Genomic DNA, 20,751 nt, shown 5'->3' on the forward strand with positions numbered 1-20,751 from the left:
ATGTATCTAAGGCAGGGGCGTAGCTGCCTATACGCAAATACGCAGTTGCGTACTTTCGGAAAAAGTAACAAAAATAAAAACACACATTTTAAAGATGTAATAAAGGTTTTATGCAATGACTCACTGGGGGCCTTGAGCGACCCCCCCCCCCAAGACCCCTTGCCGTAATTTTGCGTACAAATAAAACAGGCCTAGCTACGCCCCTGTAAGGGCATGATTTATTTCAATGATTGTGCTTAAATTTCGACCTGGAGGTCGATAAATTGAATTTCGACTTGAACATTAAAAAACTGGGAATGACCAATTAGTAGTTTGTAGTTCAATTATGCACTAGGTCGGAGAATTTTGTGTACATCCATCTAGGTGTTATACGTAAACCTATATAGAACCTGAATATTACGCAATCTGGCGCACTGTTACGATGAATCATGAATTTTTGTGTGCGTGTATTTTTTAAATGCCCTTCGATCAATCAGAATGGTGAATTTAAAAACAAAAAAGTTCAATATTAACCATTTACAACAATAAGCTTGCGTTGAGATACGTTTGAATTCGATCCCCGCACTTTCCTTTTATTCCGTATTATTTGTGGCGTAAAAAAACGATCAATATAAATTGATTCAGTACATGAGTACTTTGATTTTCTTAGACGGCCACTATTTCTTACGGATTCAGGTGGAGGCGTGGCGTGCGTGCGCCCCATAATCTAAAATCCTTGATCCGTCCCGTGGATTCGTTAACTTAACCTGACACAGTGGGCCCATTTATCAAAAAAGACAATTTTATAAAATGTTTTACATACCCAAGATTTCGATTTAAGTTCAAGAGACTGAATCCTAGATTGTCTAATTATATAATGAAAATTTGAATTATGTGATGAAAAATAACCTACCCAGTCATACTTACATTTTAGTGTAACTACAGCCACTTAAACATATTTTTTTTTTGATTATTTCCCCTCACGGAAGTGAGCGCACTGGTTGTCATCGAAAACAAATGGTGGATGGTCTGAAATTTTATATTTTTTAAGGGGAAGACACACAATACTTCATCTGAATGGTGTAGATTTTACAAATACCAATGATGTTTCTTTTTGAAAATGGTTAACATTCTTTGACCATTTGAATGAAAGGGGAAAAAACGAAGCATGCAAAATATTAATTTAGAATCCTTTAGAAAACCAGAACCGTCCAATTTTAAGATGACAGACTTTAGAAGAGGTTTACACAACCGCTATAAAAGAGAGGTTCATATGAGGAAAGAAAGGTTAAAGGCTGTTGAAAGTAGAAATCTTGCGAGGCAGATGGTTACAGTAGATACATCTCGAGCCAGATCAAATTGTGATGTTCTCAGAATGTGCATCAAAGAGTTTGGCTTTAAAGAGGTATTTATTATGCTGCATACATAACTGTTTAAAAATAATGTAGCTGTTACACACACAAGGTAAGTTGGTGTTATATGAATAACCCTGTCATCTCCAGTCCTTCAATGCACATGTGTAATCTTCAATCTTACATGTGTAAATGTTCTTAAATTGCATTTTATGCATTTGCAGATTGTGTTCAAAGTCTGCACATCAATTTCCACTTACTTGCTTAGCTATTTTTTAATTTGAAGATTAGTTCCAGTGCATTGGCTAAATTAGGAACATGTAAAGTTTCTATTGTACCTGATTTCAATCAGCTTCTGATTGTGATAATGTGTCTTTTTACAAAGTTCAAGAGAAGAGTACAGAAACTTGCATTTAAAAAAAGGTGTTGGACATAATTTTCTAATTTCCTTTTTACATTTTTTTTTCGACATGGCTATTCTACTGCAAATCAATTATCTGTATGTGTAGGCTATTTGACTAGATCCGGTTGAATAGCCTGTCAGCTATTCGACTTGGTCCATGCAGGTCCGGGTGTTAAAAGAATAGGCCTGTAGCTGCGCAAAGCTTGTCATAAAAGGCGACTAAATGGTGCTCAGAACCTTAGCCGTGGGTTAGGGCGCTCTGCCCACAGAGCAACTGGGTTGTGTGCCCCAGGTGGTGGAATGGGGTACCCCTGGTGTGTTACATGCTGGGGTTGTCAGGCTTTAATACGGAAAACCTGACCGCAAACCATAGTGGTGGACTGTGTTGGGAAAGATGCCACGTTTCTCGCACGTTAATAAACCCTACTGTGGTTTTCTCCCGGAGTAGGAACCATAGGGCTCCGCCACAGGAGGCTAAATTGCCCGACCTTACCCACCTCTCCCTATTTCCAGTGGCAATCAAAATTTGTTGAGCCCTTTATCCTTGTGTCCCATCCCTTTTTTCATTTCATCATCATTTCATGTTCATTTTATCATCCATTTCATGTTCATCGTCTGAATATAGCTGAAATATTGCTGCTCGGACGTTAAAACCCAACAAACAAACAAACATAAATAGCTTTTCCTTGATGGATGGCTATTCAACCGGATATTGACAGACTTCATAAAATAGCACGATCAAACGTCATTTTGAATACTATTCTGATCAGTTTGTCCAAAAAAATGTTTAGTATTTAATCAATTGAGAGTTCAATAAAGTTGATTACAGATGGAATTAAGTGTGCTTTCTTTCTCATATTATTCTCTCTTGATTTTTCTAAAGCTCTAATTCTCTGCTGCATCATCGTGTAACCTTTATGAAAATAGTAAATACTTAAAGAGATCACCAAAAAGTTTTCAAAAACTGTAAACACACCTTTAAGTAAGCTATGTATCTTTGTGGCTGTACACATAATTATATTTTTAAGTCCGATTGAATAGCCTGTCCATAATAGATAGGCTATTCAATGGGATCCAGTTGAATAGTCCACAGGCTATTCAACCAAGTCCAGTCAATTTTTTTATTCTACCTTCTGTTACAGGAAAGAAATTTATTTCTACTAAGTACTTGTATATAATTTATGCAGAAATTCAAGTATTTTTTCCTGCAATGATGCTCAGAATCTTAAGATGTGCAAGCTTGCAATATGGCTATGTAAGCTTAACACTTCTGAATTGAAACTACTGAACATGCATTCAAGGGGCTTTGATCAATTATTGTTAGAAGGTTGAGTATCATATGCAGATGTGTATAAAGAAAAGTAATTATTGCTGAACCCTTACAAAGATAATTAAACTGTAAAGGTTTACATATTTTGACAAAGATAAGTAAACTCTAAAGGTTAACATGTTTTGTTTCCAATAGATGACAGTTCACTTCTGTTCCAGAAAAGTTGTTCAATTATAACGAGGTCAACTGGGGTCAGCAGGCATAAGATTTGGTGACATTGCAATGGTCAAGTCAAGAGAACAGAAACTTGATATAAAGAATTTTTAAGTGATACATATGTTATAGAAGCATTTAAGATATTTTTATGTTAAAAGATGTAATTTCATATAACTATTACTATACTTGTGGCTTCAATTCCAATATCCTTTATTTGTCTGGTATAAAACCATAAACCAGTTTCAACCAGATGCGACATACAATGTAAATGGCGAATGTGAAAATTGTCTATTGGATTTGGGGGTTTTAATCCTTTTGTGAAAGTGCCTGCTGTACAGTTGTAGATCATCCAGTGGGAAACTAAATCTTACCAGGAAGTTTTTACCATGCATTTCACTATTCAATATACCAAATGTATTTTATGATTTTGAAATCATTATTTATTCCAATTCCAACTAAACTTTATAGCATTAGTAATATACCTGTACCACTACCAGTTGGTTTTATATACAATAAAAAAAGTGCAGATAACTTTGATATGGAAAAATCATGTTATTTGTATTTTTACTTCAGAAAAGTTAGATATTTCATGTTTTGTTTTATAAATTAAAAAAAAAACATTTAAAATTTGACTGATTTTGCTGATCTTCTTGAAAAAACACTGTTTTTTTTTTCAGTTCCCATTTGGCAGAAAGGAACATTGTGATGTACATTGGCATGCTGTAAGCTTTGAAGAAAATCCAGAAGTGTATGGTGGCAAAGTAAATAAGTTCCCAGGTATGCATACAAATATATATCATTGTAAAATTTTACAGAGGTATGTAGCCATACATTGGTGCATTGTATTAAACTAGTACAGATTGCTTGTTTGTTTAATCTAGTATCATGAAGAAAACACTGTTTGCTTTTGTTTGTTAGGTATCACTTTGCACAAGTTTACAATAAGGGAGGGGGGGGGTCAATATATAATAGGAATTACATTTGTATGACAAAAGTAGGAAGCTTATAGAATTAAATTTGTAACCCACATTAAAAGGAGGTTGGATGAGTTTAAAAAAGAACAGTCCTTTCTTTGACAACTTTTAAGAACTAGCCTAAATAAACTTTAAATAAAACCACATATCATTTCACTAACCTGAATCATTTTACTAAACTGAATCATTTTTGCTAGATCTGGAGTTCAGACTAAACCTGGAGTTCTGACTATTTTGACTAGACCTGGATTTCTGACTAAACCTGATGTTCTGTTTATTTTGGCTAGACATGGAGTTTTTATTATTTGGACTAGACCTGGAATTCTGACTATTTTGACTAGACCTGAAGTTCTGACTAAACCTGATGCTTTGGCTATTTTGGCTAGACCTTGAGTTTTTATTATTTGGACTAGACTTGGAGTTCTGACTATTTTGACTGGAACTGGATTTCTAACTGTTTTTACCAGACATGAAATTCATACTGTTTTGTCTATATCTGGAGTTCTGGCTATTTTGACTAAACTTGGAGTTCAGACTATTTTTACCTGACCTGGAGTTCTTGCTAGTGGCTAAAAACAAGCATTCGGTGTAGAAACAGTCTGTAAAACTTGAGCACTATATCACTGTTACCCTAAAACACTTGAAAAATATGAAATAATTATCTGATGACTAGGTATTGGCATATGTTAAAAAAGGAAATGAGGCTTGTGTTGATGCAGATGGGGATGCTCTATTGCTTCCACTGGTAGGTAGAGCATAACTATCCACAGGTTTCTGACATTAAATACTACTTTATTTCAAAATGTGAGAAATTTCAATCTACAAATTTTAACCTAAAGTAATCCTGATTTCTTGTTTGATCTAATTTGTCTTATTTGTTTAGAGGTCTTTACATGTATTAAACATTCTTCATCATATAATAACATTCCTATTCCAAGTCGTTGACTTTTGATGAAATAACCAAAAAAAAGCACACCCAGTCAGTCACCCTCAAACCTCAATTTTTTTTACTTTTAAAACTACTTGCACAATATACAATGTATACATATATTTGCATGTTATTTGTCATTTTTAATTAAGGTAATGACTGTACATGGCTTGTAAGGTTTTTTCACATCTCATCTATATTGTCTTTTTTTTAACAATAAGTTACTGGCAATCAAAGACTAAACTTTGCCTTAACCAACTCAAGTGCAAATATAAAAGCAGATTTAATGTTATTAGTAATTATATCAATGATGTTGATTAATAATTGACAGTGTACTAAAAACTGTATGGATAGTAGCATGTACACATGTACTACAGAGATCATGGGGATAGAAACACTTTTAAGTTTGCCTGTAAAAAAAAAATTAAGGTTGCTATTAACCGGTAAGAAATGCATGCTGTTACTTTTTTAAGAACATAAATGAAGTTATTCAGCTAGACAAAAGTTGTTTTTATACCCTAACTCAACAAATGGTTAGTATCTTGCAACCACCTTGTGTGTCCCTCAGTCATTCTGTCCATATTCTATCCATCAAGTTTTGTTTGCTTGTTAAAATTTATTGTCTGATATTGACTTCCTGTATGTGTGTGTGTATACCTACCATGACAGCATGATGTACAACTCAATGTTAAATTACGATAAAATCAAATTTATTAGGCTGATACTATAAATGGTAATAATTCTTTTTTTTCCATAATGATTTTGTTTTCAGGCATGACTGACATTTGTAGCAAGATGATGTTATTTAGGAGTTTGGATCAGATGAGGGAGCTTTTCCCATCAGATTATGACTTTTATCCTAGGACTTGGTACATGCCAGCACAGTTCAATGAATTCTCATGTGAAGTTAGGAAAAATGCTGAGAAAAAGGTGAAACCTAAACCTACATATATTGTTAAACCAGATTCAGGTGCACAAGGGGAAGGGATTTACCTAATTCGAGATGCTACAGATTACACTCCTTCAATGAGCGGAAGATGTCATGTGGTCCAAGAATACTTAAGTCATGTCTTTTTATTAGACAGATTTAAGTTTGATCTTCGAGTTTATGTACTTCTTAAAAGTATTGATCCTTTGGATATTTACATTTGTAAAGAGGGCCTTGCACGGTTCTCAACTCTTCCTTATGAAACACCAACACAGAAAAACTTACATGAGACATTTATGCACTTAACAAATTACTCATTGAATAAGAGGAGTTCTACATTCAATAGGTCAGAGAAAAGTGATGAAGGTAGCAAAAGAACTATTAGTAGTGTCTTACGCAAAATCAACATGATTGGGAAAGACGGTGATCAAGTCTGGAAGACTATTGAAAGGATTGTGTGTAAAACAATTATTGCTATGTTGCCAACAATGAAAATTGAATACCAAGCTGCAATACAACCAGGAAAAACAAAAATGTCATGTTTCCAGGTATGTAGCCTATTTATTAACAGAAAATAGGAAATGTAATTCGGGAATGAAATAAAAATGTACTGTACACTACACATACTATTTAGCAGTGGTACAGTTTCTACAATATGACAGCCGATTGATAGCATCAATTATGCTGAAGTTCTTTTTTATATGCAGAGTTTAAAGGTTACTCACTCACTGTTAAGGAAATATAATCAAATATTTTCTGCCACTGATTTTGGCTTGCTTTAAACATCTGAAATGGCACAAATGTGATATGTTCTAAAATTGGTCAGAGACATTAAATTACAGGTCTATGAATCAGGTGACTTCCACTAGAATCTTGGTTCCATTGATATGATTACTCTTTCGTAACCGTGATGACCCCAATGTTTTCAATCAAAACAACTGGATAACAGAAACCAGCTTAAACAACTGGCAATATATATAGATAATGTATATGACCTATATAGTCAATTGTAATGAGCCCTGTGTTTAAATTGGTAATATTACATAAATTCAATGGTAACTGATCATTTCATCTTTTAATGTGAACTTCCCTTTCTTATACAAGCAATAAACATACGTAGACATGATATTTTTTAAAAGAGGTACAGTTTAGTGATCTTTGGGTTGCTTATGATATTGACCAGGGAACCAGATTAGGAACCACATTAAACAACTGGTAATGAATATTTATAGAAGCTGGCGCTGTGCTAATGTATATTTTATATTACCTATATAATCTTGTAACAAGCACCTGTGCCTGAATCTGAAACTGGGTAATGTTCAGTGCTAACTGATCGTTTTATGTAAACTTTCCATTCTCATACAATCAAGAAACACACATAGAACACTCATATATGATATTTTAGAGGTGTATTTTTATCTTGTATCAGAAGCTAGAACTATGACACTATGGCGGTAAACACAGCACAGATCTGCAGCATATCTTGGAGTATTAATATATAATTATACAAATCATACGTGAATATAAAGTACTGAAATTACAAGTGCAAGATGTTGCTAACAATATTAGTGACTTAAAAATTGAAATTTGGTTGTGAAATAGATCATTTCTGACAGAAAAAAATTTGAGCCATTTATGCTTTGGCAGAGGATTTATATACATGTATATAAATGTATGTATCTAGGATGTCCCTGAGGTTTCATTCTTTACTGAATGTAAAGGATCTAAGTAAGCACAGTGATATAAGTCATTTGTCCTAAAATTATTTTCAGTACATTTAAAACTCAATATTGTTAACTTAAACTAGCAGCTTATTCTTAATATTGAATCATCAACAATATACATGTGACCAATTTTGCATCATTTATATTTCATGCAGGTTTTGTGAAACAATGTGTTGCACTGTTTGCCAAGAATGACTCCATTCATTTATTGATAATACCTATATATAATATAGAATGTCACAAACAGTATGCATTGTTTAAATGTTCTAGATAACTGATTTAAAAATATTCCATGTATATGATCTTGTTAAGCTGCCTATCAGATTAAATAGGTTTAAATTTCACACCTTGTAATGGTATAGTAGGCTTAAATATAACTGTAGCCAACACATTCAGTCAATTTAAAGCACTAGTGTTCCCTGAAGTACTATTTGGTACTACTCCACACAAAAACTAGGCAGAAATCAGCTTAAGCTTCATTTCAAAATTTAAAGTTCATTTTTTTAACAATGTTTTTTTTTTTTTAGATTTTTTTCTTTTTTCTTTTTTTTTTTATATATATAATTTTGACCCAATTTTACATTTGTAGCAAAGAAATTTCTAGTGAAGTAAATTTGAAGTCACTTGTTTAATAGTAAGGTGAAAAACAATAATAACTTGTTTTTTATTAATATATATTCATGTAGTTACCTGTAGGGTAATTATGCAGTGATATCTAGTTTTAACAATTTCATCTTTTTATTTGTGCTTTCTGGTTGTGCTTGATATCTTGGATCAAAGATCATTCTATTTTGAACTTCTGGTTTCAGATATAAAACTCTTTGATAATAGATACATGTGTAAATTTTTGTACACTTTTGTACACTTTTGAGTTTGTTCAGAAAACCAAAATTTCATATTTTTTTCATTACTAACGTATTTTTTTCTTGCTTATAATATGATCAAGGCATTTGTCCTATAATCATTTGATCTCTTTTTGATTTACAAACTTTATCAAACTTAGTTTTCTTTTTTCTAAATACTAAAAATTTCAGGTTAGATAATGTGAAGTAGTTGCATTTGATGTATTCTTGTTCAGAAAAGAGATGGTGGATCAGAAATAAGATTTCTTGATTTCAGACAACAAGTCCCGACTCTTTATCTGAAAAGAATTTATATACAAATGTAGGATACACTAGCTTGGAAGCGAAATTTCTGCAAGCCCGCCTCTATCTTTACAAGCATTGTTCTGGTGGACTGGTCTTAATTTTGAAGACTAAGATAAATATAGATTTATTGTTGATTTTGCCTGATACCAATAAGGTGTTAAACTAAGCTGGCCTCCCAGTATTTATACAGCCATAGCCTTTTAGATTAGGCTTGGTCTGATATGAAATATAAGGGAAATTCCCTATTTGACATTTTATTAAATTGGTTGATCTAAAAAACTCATTGACATACAAAATGTAATTCCTAGTTATACAATGTACATATATATATACTTCCAGCATAACTGGTTTGTCTACCTTGGATGAAAATTTTTCACAAAGCATTAGCACAACAAATTTATAAAATATGTGAAGCTGGGTTTTAGGTAATGAGTGCTGTATGGATGTCAGACATATAAATACTAAGAAAGAATTTTAGGTTTCATAAAAATATCAAGAAATCTTTTTTCTTCTTTATTTATACCTGAAAAATCACACTTCACTTAGTTGGTCTATCATTTTACTCACCCTTTCATTCAATTTAAAATGTGTCTTGGATTCAATCCCTGCAAAGTTCTGATTTGACTAAATCTTTAAGAAATCATCAGACACAAGGAATGTGATTTGTGGTTCTCAAACTTTTCATGAATGTTTTACAGATTTTGGGCTTTGACATTATATTGATGGATGATTTAAAGCCAATGTTACTGGAAGTGAACTCTGGTCCAAGTCTGAGTATTGATTCTGAGCAGGAAGTGGCACCTGGAATATTTGAGTATATGGCAAGCCCTACAGATGAGGAAGTAAAGTACCCACTTGTCAGAGACTCTTTATTGTTGGTGTTACCCAAAGAAAAGCTTAGGTTTTGGTATGTACTGAATGATTATTTGTTTGTGTTAATAAACAAACATTTATATAAATCTTTATCATTTTCATTACTGCAAATGTTGTTTCACAGACTGAAAGAATTTATTGTTTGCTTCCAATCTAAAAAGTAGTTTAAATTGCTACTTGTTTATACCTGCAGACAAGAAAAATAGATGAAGAATTCTGAGAAATATATTTTGTATACCTTAACCTCACATACAATTTAGTTACCATACAACACAAAACTTTTTTGGCACATTCTAATTAAATAATAATAGTTGTGGTCCATACTATAAAAATCATTGAGTTGGGTTATAATATCTTAAATCTTAAATATTTAAATTCATTTTGTATTCATTATCATGCATTGTATACCCCAACTCAACGAGTGGGTGGTACATGTACATTCCAGTAGAATCATCTTTGTCTACCTACCTCACAGTCCATCCAGATTTCATCACATTATTATCAGCTTCCAGTGGATGGATTTGTTTCAAATTTGACATTATATAAATCATGGATAGGTAGCATTGTAAGAAATGTTGGTTGCTGTCTGATATTAATTTCTTGTATGAGTAGGGGTATACATGCAGTGTTAGATTGAATTTAAGGAAAATACTTGATAAATGAAAGTTGAAATTTAATTTTGCTAGTAGAAATTATTTCTGCTTGCTAAAATTTGCTTGTGGAATTCTCTATGTCATATAGGTAAAGTCCAAAAATAGCAAAAAAAACCCTTAAATTTAGCAAGTGTAAATTTTCAGTACTTAAGGTAATAAGTATAGCTGGTGGAAAAAATGCCAAAATTCAATTTCTGACTTGTATCATACACAACAACGTGTGGAAGTTCATGTTCAGTTAGATAATCATTTGAAACTTCAGAATAAAGGACGATCAACTACAGCGTTTCTCTATTTCTTGAAATTTAATCACTTTGGTTGTCTCAACTTGTATGATATGGAAGTACATACATGTATTGATCAAACTTATATGATATATTTTGTACTAGTAATCTATTTCTTAATATCTAAATTTGTAGCCGAAGAAGAAAGAAACGCTTAAAACGAATTCAGCAGGATCACAGGGACGTCTGTCATAGTGGGAAAAAACCAAGAACCAAATCAGAACCTCTACAAAGACAAAGAACTCATATAGTAATTATTAATGCTGATGAACCAGACGAATCTAAGCGAGAAATTGATGTGACACAACAAATGTCAGAGATGAACCTTGATCGATACAATGGTTGGTTTTAATCTCAAATGAATTAAAAACAAAGTATGGTGTATGACAATGAAAACATGAAGTGAAGCCAATATTAGACAGTGATTGCAGAGAACAATTTAGTTTAGAGATCCACAGTTTGAAAAAAATCAAAAACAAATGCAATTTGTAGAATATAATATAATCACAAGTACTAGTATTTTAAACGTTCTCTCAATGGTGTCAGTGCATTGTGTTACGAATAAGGTAAAAATTCTTAAATATTTTTAATGACCTGAAGTTACTTGCAAGTACCTGAAGTGTTCCCTTTACATAAACAAATAAAATTTTGTATCTGTTGCTTACACCCAACTGTCACAGATGATCATAAGAAAGCTATTCAACTAATCTTTTCAAACAATGCTTTGGACCCTTAAATTGCAGGTCAAGTTGTTGGGTAAAATGTGTTACTGTTCATCACTCAGGAGTTTTTACTCCTTTTTTTTTTTTTAAATTAGACTACATGTGTTTCTGTATAAATCACAAAGGGTTTATGTTTTAAGATCGTACAAAATGCTATGGTGAATAGATTAATCATAATTTATTAAATGAAATTAAAAAACTTTATTCCAGAGCAGAAAACAGTTTCTGCTAAAGATGCTGCCAAAGACCTGAGTGAGGTTGACATGCCGAAAATGGATGTTGACTCAGAAATTTCACATGATGAAGAAACAGTTCATGATGAAGATGACCATAGCCATGATGATGAATATAGCCATCATGAGCATGATGGTAGTGATAGCACTTCTTCTAAGAGAGAATCATGTTTAAAACACATTTACCCTGCTATTTATGATGATGAGTATGAAAGATTGAGACTGTTGGAAAGAGTTGCTGATTTGTTTAGATTTTGTTTAGGAGTAAGAGGATCACTTAGAATTGGCCCTACAGGGTTTAGAACCTTTGCAAGGTATTATCAAATTGAGATAAGAGTAAAATGATTTTAGGTTTTGCCTATGAGGGGCAGAGCTATTTGTAAGTTAAACTATATTTAACTTCATTGATAAAGCACCATTATGTAGTTATATTGCTAATGTCTTTACAAACCAGAATATGGGAGTCTTCCTTTCACACATTATGTACGTCTGTGTTCAAATTTCAAACAATCTTATCCTACTTGCCTATGTCACCTCTGACAGAAAGATTTAAAGCCATTCATGTTTTGATAAAGGATCTATTTATGTAGGATATTGCTGATGGGTCATCCTTATTAGTGGATGCTCTTTTACCAGTACTTTTAAAGCTTAAAAGATAACACAAATATGTGTAAAATAGAATTGTGTGCCTGTTATTGTTTTCTCGTGCTTAGGATTGAAACTGGGTAAAATTACTACCACTGTACATGTATGTGTGGTTAAGTCCATTTTTTTTTATCTCAGTTGCTATGACTTTTTTAAATTAGCCTTTATACACCATGAGATTGCTGTTTGAATATATTTAAAAGAAGGGGATATTGAGTTCCAACCCTTTATATTTTAGGCGCTGTAGATTAAACAGAAGAGGTATGACAAATGCTGCCATTGATATTATGTATATAGATATGCAAAGAAAATGGGACCACATGAACCCAGAAAGGACTTCTGGTGAGTAGTCTCCCCTTCGTTTAGAATAATTGTAATTAAATTAGAAATACAAATGGGTTTAAGTAAGTTTTATCTATGGCTTACTGAGTGTTTATATTAACATGAGAAGGATAAATTTCGAGTTAATTTGAAAATCAAAATATTTGCTTCTTCTTTTTAATCTGTGAAAGTTTGTTCACATACAAAAATTTGGTATTTTTTATCCTGGTTTTGGTTTCCATTTTTTTCTAATATGAAGAAGCTACAAAAATGTATTATTAAATTGGTATGCGGTACATGGTCTGCACTATATAAACTTTTAATTTTCGACTTCTGGCCAGATCATGTTAAGCAAGGCATCAGTGTTGCTTGACACATGTGACATTCTTATTCAAATTGTAAAAAATACATTTTTTAAATTGAAACACAATAGTCTAAATATGAAGAAATCTTAATGTATGATAAGAATTTGTTTGTGGTTGGTGCTTGCAAAAAAAGGAGATTTCAGTGATGATTTTTTTCCCCGCTTTTTAGTGAAATTCTGCTATTTCAAATCCGAATTTTACCGATACGATTCTTTTTTTACTGTATATTTACTTCCGATTTTGCTAATTTCTGCTTTGTTTGTAGACCTCATTAAATCATCCCTGAGATTTAATTATGATACCTTTTTTTACACGACAAAACCTAATTAAGTTTATTGTGTCCACATACTACTTTTTTTTTTTTGGGGGGGGGGGGGGTGATTTCACTAGATAAAAACTGAAACATATACATATGCTATCATAGAATTTTTTTTTTTTTAAATAATAGGGTTTTGCATTAAGTTTCCTTTTTTTTTAGAATAGACAAGTCATTGCATTTTTATCTCTTATTTGATTGTAAACTTAATGTCTACGTTATGTATTGCATGGTGTAGATTTATTTTGTAGAGGTAAGATCTATTTTAAGATATCTTTAACTTTCACCCTCTTTACTTCAAAGCTTGAAATGTTTGAAAACTATAATGCCATTATTAATGTTAAACCAACAAAGTTTCACATTTTCTTTAATTTGATTAAAACACTGCTAGAAAAGATAAGTACAGAAAGATCTGATGATACTACAACATATATTCACTTTTTTTTGGTAATTTATCACTGAATATGTATATTTACTTAACTTATCTAGTATGGTCTCCATTTCGTATGGCTGTTCTTACCAAAATCTTTGTTTGCTGTTTTTGTACATACTCATTTTAAATTTAGCTACCCCAAATATTGCCTTGCGTTGCAAGTTCAAATCTTTCTTGGGTTTTATTTAAGCTCATTTTCTTTTGGGTATTCTTTGGGCGAAAATGCCATTAAGTAACCATCCCATATGTAAAGTTTTGAGTAAAAAGACAGCAAGCCAACAATTTGTAAAGTTGGTTAATATTAAGGGTTTTTTATTTGTATGTAATATTTTGAGCAGACAATAAACCGAAGAAGAGTGTAGGTTGGTGATGTATTCTGTCTATCCCTTTAGTTTTAGCAAAAGGCTTTTTGGTCGGTAGGGTTGAAAATTACTGGTGATGCAGTACATGTAGCTTAAAGAGCACAACATTCTTGGTGATAGAAATTCAATGTCATTTTGTTGAGGAAAAAAACTCTGATGTTTGATGAAAAATTCAATTTTGAAAGAATATGTAAATTTCAATATTTTTTTTTTGTTCTATGAACAACTTTTCATTGTGATATTGGTTTCTAACACTGAATTTCTTCATAATTTTCCTATCTTTATTTTGGGTGAATTTCTATGAACCATCTTGATTTCTTTCGGTGAGAAGACTTTATATCTTATACTGATAGTTGTTTGGTGTTTTAGCGAACGATAACAGGTATTATGTTTAAATTGAAATTAATTAGGACCTTAACTTATCCAAAGTAATCTTTAATTCTGTGTTGTACTAATTTAAAAAAAAATGAGCAAATTTAGTCCAGTTGACCCTCTTCTTAGGTATTTATGTTAGTTTTAAGACACTGTATATAGATGTGTATTTCACTGCTTGGATATGTTATAAGTAGTCTAGTAAGTATAGAACTACATGATTATGGTAGAATTTAGTGTCAGTAGCATATAGGATTGATTAAAAGAAAGACCTGTAAATAGGCTGGGTTAAATATATTTACAAATGTAGTTAAACATGAAAACAAATAAAGGTCAATCTCTTTTTAGGCTAAAATGTGCAAACTAATTTTATCATTTTGTTAAAGAATTTTTAGAGATCAACTTAATTCATGTGTTTACAAATTATTCCATATTAAATATTTTGTATGATAGTTTTCAATTCATGATAATTGTAATATGAACTATTTTGATTTCTTCTGATTTAAGTATGGTATGAGTTATGGCAATGAAATTTCTTTATTTTATTGATAGATTGAATTGTCAGTGCATGTAATATACTCTTGTGACCAGACTGGAAACTAAAACCTGACAGTTTTTAAGAAATTTCTAATTAGCTGCTGATTTGTTATGTCTTTTGTAGGATTGTGCTTTCAAGGATTTTTATCATCCTGTTTGGAAATTGCAAGGAGAAAATTCTATGCACCAACTAAACTGGAAATGTTAGAGAATTTATTAGACTATTGTGAAGAAAATATATGTGTCAGAGACGAAGATGTGCCACCTGCATTGCCACGATTACAATTCAGACCAAAACAAAGTCCATACACATACAGACAACCTTCAAATTACCGAACGAAAATATCCAGAGATATTCGAGAAGAGACAATTGCAGACTTGCTAGATAAGACACAGAAAAATTCTGAAATTGAAGCATTCCTGCGTCAAGGACGGCGAATGAATTATGTTCCAAAGCCTGTACCAGATCTTACTTTTAGAAGTATAAGATCATACAACTCAGAATAGGTCCATCTGCTAATTGAAATTAATTATCATTTAAAATGGGTTACCTCCCTTCAATTATTGAACCAATGGCTGGAGAACTTGCTAAAAGCCGGCCAGTAAGTGAAATCTTTCTGATTTTGTCACATAACTTTTCTCCCTAATATTAATAGCTAAAATAAGTTTGAAGGAACCAAATTATTTTTGTTCTAGCCCAATTATTTTCAATTGATGGTTGGTAATCATGTATTTAAATGGTGGTCAATTTCAGAATCTGTATAAAGTATGGTTTGATGGAATACTTAATGTTTAATATTTAAACATGATTCAGGAAAGACTATGAATCATTATAGAGCTCTTTCTTATAAAGACTAGATATTATTTTTCATAAGCAGTTCATTCATAATAACTGTCTATTTTGTTATATTTACGTGTTGTTGTTTATCTGGAGCTTTAGTATGGAATATGGTTCAACTGCCGATAACTTGTTACACTTTATATACTCTTATAAAACCTTACACTGGTATTGACTACTGTTATTTGCACCACATGCTGTATAATGTGATTTGCAAGAATTAAATGCATTATTCAGAGACTTGCCCTTTTTAAACAGATGTGATACATGTATCTTTAAATAAATATTCAAGAATATGGTTATTTTACCTTATTTCATCCAAAACTGAGAAGTGCTAAACATTCAAATTTTGTTTACATTCTTTCAAGGTCAGATGCAGATAACTGATGTTGTTGGTTTACTTTAAATCATTGTTTAAACTCATCACTATCCCAATATCTTGATAAATTATTCTGACGTATTCATTGAACATGCACTAAGATACTAGAACCAGTTTTTTTGAGGGGCCATTTTGGTTCCATTAAAACATTCCCTTTGTTATATAAGTTTGGTAGGAAAAAAAGTATTATTATTACACTGAATAAAATATTGTGTTTTTATCAAATACTAAGTAAAAGTTTCTGTAGTAATACATTTAATCAAACTGAACAAATAGAAAAGCCTTAAAAAACTAAACTTCTTATTACATATGATCTGTATCATGGACACAACGCTGATGTATTATCTGACTGCTGCTCTATGGTAATATTTTGAAATGAAACAGCTAGCTTTCTACTTATGGGTACAATGAAACCATGCATAGTTAACAGAATTTTGTATTATCACCAAACTTTTCAATTTGTAGAAATTGTTATTTAAGCATCATATTTTCATCATTGTATCAATGCTTCAAAGGTTTTCTTTGAAAAATGCAAATGCTCTTTAATCACCACTTTTATATTTATGCCACAATGGAAGAGGGAGGTTTAGTGCGCTGTAAACCTAAATTTAACCCACCATATTATTTGAAATGCCTGTACCAAGTCAGGACCATTGCGGTACCAGCTTCTCCGGTGGTGTAATATCTATTTTGCTAGGTTTATTTCAGACTTGACTTGGTTATGAATCGGATTAGTGTTAGGTAATTTTGTTGTTACCCTTATTTAATAAAAATGTAATCTTTACCTCATTAATAACCATTTCTTATAGATGCTTTTAACTGGTGAGTTAGGAACCTATGCTCATAAATCAACAAGTTTATGTGACAAGACTTACAAAACCTATTTTAGATGATATTTGGCTGATTATTTATTGCATTAAAAACTAGTTATGCCCCAGCTTCTTGCACTTATTTGATATTAAATAGACACTTTTTGCATGAATTTTTTTGTTGTTATTTTTAAAAAACACTTTTGTTTACTGTATCTGAGGAAACATTCACTTGTAGGACTGAATTCAATACAATGCATTTATTTAACTTCATTTTTTGGATGGTTTTATTGCCATTGATTTGCTTACATATAATGTACATTGTGTATATTATATGTCAATGTTTTGAAATCTTATCAGTCTATCTGTTCTTACAGCATCTTCAGTGATAATGTTCAGGAGTCTGTCTTCCAATAGAGTATGTAACAATCTTCTGATGAACTTCCTTCTGTATATTTGTAGGTAACTGGACAATTGAGAAAGCTAGAGAATTCTGTCTGTTTTAGATCCAAATACCTTTAAAAATAATAAGAAAGCAAATTGTTTGGTAGAAGGTTTAAATATTGTTCAGTTCACTACCAGAGTTCATCAGGTAATTGTCATTTCAAATTGTGAACATCACTAATGATTGTGCTGTAATGTTGTTATAATGTATAGATTTTTTTTTTAAATTCTTTATAAAGTAGGCCTGCTTTTGTATTTATGTGTACTGGTATCTCATATTTTAAGAAAAGTACCTACTGGTTGATACATGTATTAAAGGACCATATTTCAAGCACAGAACTGAAGTCTTTGGAGAAGTTCAAACAAACATTTTCAAGACCAATCCAACAATCTAAGGGCTTTCTTCTAGAATGTTTTCTCTGACGTTGCTTTCAGTCTGGCACATTTACATGACTTAAATGTCAGAAGCTTGTTTATGTAAGGTCATCCTTTCAATTTAGGATGATAGAAAATGGAGGGAAGTTACTGTAAAAGTGGAAATTTTGCATGGGGGTTATTTTAACTGCATTTTTGGTTATAGAATAGACATGAAAGTCTCTTGTTAAGTTTAACATGTTCAATTTGGACTGAAAAATTTACACCCAAGCCAAACGTTTGACCCAAAAAATTGTAACCTCATGAAAATTATCATGTTTACAGTATTTCAAAATGGTTGATTTTATTCTTGTTCAGGAGAGAAGGAAATGCTACTTTTTGTATAGGAAAGTGGAATATTTTACAATGACAATTTGATGTGTGAGGGATTGGCAAAGATCACTAAGTATGTAAAGCTAGGTTAAAATGCCAAGTGCAATATGAAGAAATCAAAAGAAACTGATTAAATCAGTCCTTTGCTCAAAATTTTTCTATTTTCTGTTTAACATGTACTTGTACACATTTTAAGCTTTTATAAGTTCTTGAAAGATTTGTCAAATCACTTCAACAGTAAGCTTTTTTCTAAGGGAAAATATAGTTATAAATGTTATCTAAGAACATACATACATTTTTAACGAGTACAAGTAGTAGTACTGTTACCCTTTGTAATTATTTTGCTGGTTATTTTATACCAGTCCTTTTCTATCCATCTCTTCAGTTAAAAACTGCAACTTACCATGACACTTCAAAAAGTGATGTATGTTTCTTATAATATAGCTAGTTGATTAAATGATTTTTTAGTAGATGGTTTATATGAGTGTTTGCTTACAAGTTCTTTACATTTTGAAGACAATGTATTAATTTTGAAAAAGAAAAGTTTTCCGCTTATACTTATAATTATATTGAGGAACTTTTGCTCAATATTTAAAGCTTTAAAATGCCTTGTTCAGTGTTAATTGTTAATTGTGTATTTGGATAGGCTTATTTATTGAAAGCAACTTTTCATTCCTTTCAATGTAATTACATTCTTGAAGGGTCATGAGGCATGTTTGGTATGTAGTTGATTTACTCATGGGATGAGTAAAATAATTATTGGAATTAGGATGAATTCGTCATAATCGAAGTGATCTTCTTTGCAAATACCAAATGAAATTTCTCATTATTTTTTTGTTACAAGAATGTTGGGGAAATGGATGGGTAGTTTCAATTGTGCAAATATGGACAAAACGACCTCTAACTTGGGATAAGTGACATATCTTTCAATGAGGTCTTTTTACCCCTGTCCTCTTTTAGGTTACATCTGCCTCATATTGTACCTTACTTGAGATAAATATTGGGAGTATATGTGAACCAGTAATTAGATTATAAGTCACAAGGAAATAAATTTGATTTTAGAGCAGTGACCTGTGATCTGTTAAACAAATACAATACTTTAATTTAAGTTGAAAAGGCCATAGAGGATGATGCAAATAATGGAGGGGTTACAAAAACATGTTTTAACTTGAAGGTATAAAAAACGTACAGATACACTTACGGTTTTCTTTTTAGATGATCCTCTTCTACCTCAAAAGTTTTTTTTTTTTCAAAACTAACAAAACATGGATATTCTCTCATGTATTTAGACTTAATAAATGTTAATTAGGACAATCAAAATTTAACAGAAATTGTGTAAATGCTTATACATGTGTAACCTTATTATTAATTATTTGTGGTTATTTCCCCTGTTGGCAATTGTTTTTCTTTATATATATATATATAACTGTATAACCATCTAAATAATTCAGAGTCACAGAAGTTATTTTCTTTCTTAGTATGAAGGTCAATTAATTGATATATGTATTCATTTTTTTATTATGTAAAATTATGACAGAAAACTGAAATTTAGTAATCAATATGATAATGAAAGTGGAAATTAATCTTAAAATTGTTAGACATTTCATGGTTGTTTTATATAAACCTATAGGAATTAAATGCTACTTATATTTTTAATGTAAAGATTCCATGTGGAAAAGAATAATTTAATAGTTTCCTTGTTTCATTGGTTTTATTTTTTTATGTTGAAAGTTGAAGAATATATGATGGTATTGTAGGCACTAGATTCACAGTAGTTTGTTTTATTAGATGCATAATTTTTATAGTGTAAGTGCTGCATTGAAGTTGTTATTTCTAATTGTTTTAAGCATATATATCATTGTTGCTTTTGCATATTTTTATGCTAAATTATATATAATGTGTTATCAAATAAATAATATGTCATTTTTACTTTATTACCTTCATTTATTTGACCCTTCAGTGATTAAACAGTAGATTTTTTTAACCCCATACCTTGATAACTTATCTGTGGCATGGTGTCCCTTTAGCTTTGGCTAATATAATAGAAAATTGGAACAACATTAATATTCTTATTTCTTCTTGACCAATTATGGCCTTGTTTTTACCATTTTTTATAATTGCTGCAGCTTAATACAGGGCTGTTAGGCATTATGAATGCATAAGGTTTGGCAGAAGTTTGAAAGTTTGAAAAAAAACGATAGATCAAAGGAAAATGCTGCCAAATTAGCTTCAGAATGTATTAATCCAACACAGAATTCAGTTTCCTGTGGTTAGAGCACATGTTTGAGTTAGACAAAGAACTAACTGGCAAAAGAAATGGTGTGCATTTTACAATACGATATCCTGGTAGGTTTCTGTTAGTTTCTGAGAAAAGGAATGCCATTGTTACATAATAATAAAAATCTGTTGTCAGTGATTTTTTTTTTTTTTGTTAATTTGAAATAGATTGGAAAATTTGACCTTAATCTCCAGGTAGAAAAACGAAAAATGTAACTA

The 20,751-nt window shown here is 31.4% G+C and overlaps 1 protein-coding gene across 3 annotated transcripts; it reads left to right on the plus strand.

The window, feature by feature from the left end:
* The first annotated feature begins 712 nt into the window (after window positions 1-712).
* On the plus strand, window positions 713-20,184 carry LOC148611197 (tubulin polyglutamylase TTLL11-like). 3 transcript variants are annotated; one of them, XM_088591469.1, is made up of 9 exons: window positions 713-1,384; window positions 3,898-3,997; window positions 5,895-6,598; window positions 9,621-9,829; window positions 10,868-11,073; window positions 11,665-12,001; window positions 12,571-12,674; window positions 13,573-13,587; window positions 15,163-20,184. In XM_088591469.1, exons 1-9 carry the CDS (start codon window positions 1,148-1,150, stop codon window positions 15,543-15,545), a joined length of 2,295 nt encoding a protein of 764 aa, XP_088447595.1. In that variant the 5' UTR covers window positions 713-1,147; the 3' UTR covers window positions 15,546-20,184. The 3 variants fall into 3 exon arrangements, with proteins under 3 accessions (XP_088447595.1, XP_088447594.1, XP_088447596.1); XM_088591468.1 differs by lacking the exon at window positions 13,573-13,587 and adding an exon at window positions 14,106-14,129; XM_088591470.1 differs by lacking the exon at window positions 13,573-13,587 and having other exon boundaries at window positions 718-1,384.
* Window positions 20,185-20,751: the final 567 nt, after the last annotated feature.

Source organism: Perna viridis, chromosome 7, assembly GCF_037379345.1.
Source record: "Perna viridis isolate PV_CMFRI_1.1 ecotype Kerala chromosome 7, ASM3737934v1, whole genome shotgun sequence".
NCBI classification, from domain to species: domain Eukaryota; kingdom Metazoa; phylum Mollusca; class Bivalvia; order Mytilida; family Mytilidae; genus Perna; species Perna viridis.

Excerpts from the sequence above, each read along its gene's own strand:
- LOC148611197 (XM_088591468.1), top strand. The coding sequence starts at position 1,148 with ATGCAAAATATTAATTTAGAATCCTTTAGAAAACCAGAACCGTCCAAT. Across the intron at positions 9,830-10,867 it reads AAAGAAAAGCTTAGGTTTTG|CCGAAGAAGAAAGAAACGCT; the intron begins GTATGTACTGAA and ends CTAAATTTGTAG. Across the intron at positions 11,074-11,664 it reads GAACCTTGATCGATACAATG|AGCAGAAAACAGTTTCTGCT; the intron begins GTTGGTTTTAAT and ends ACTTTATTCCAG.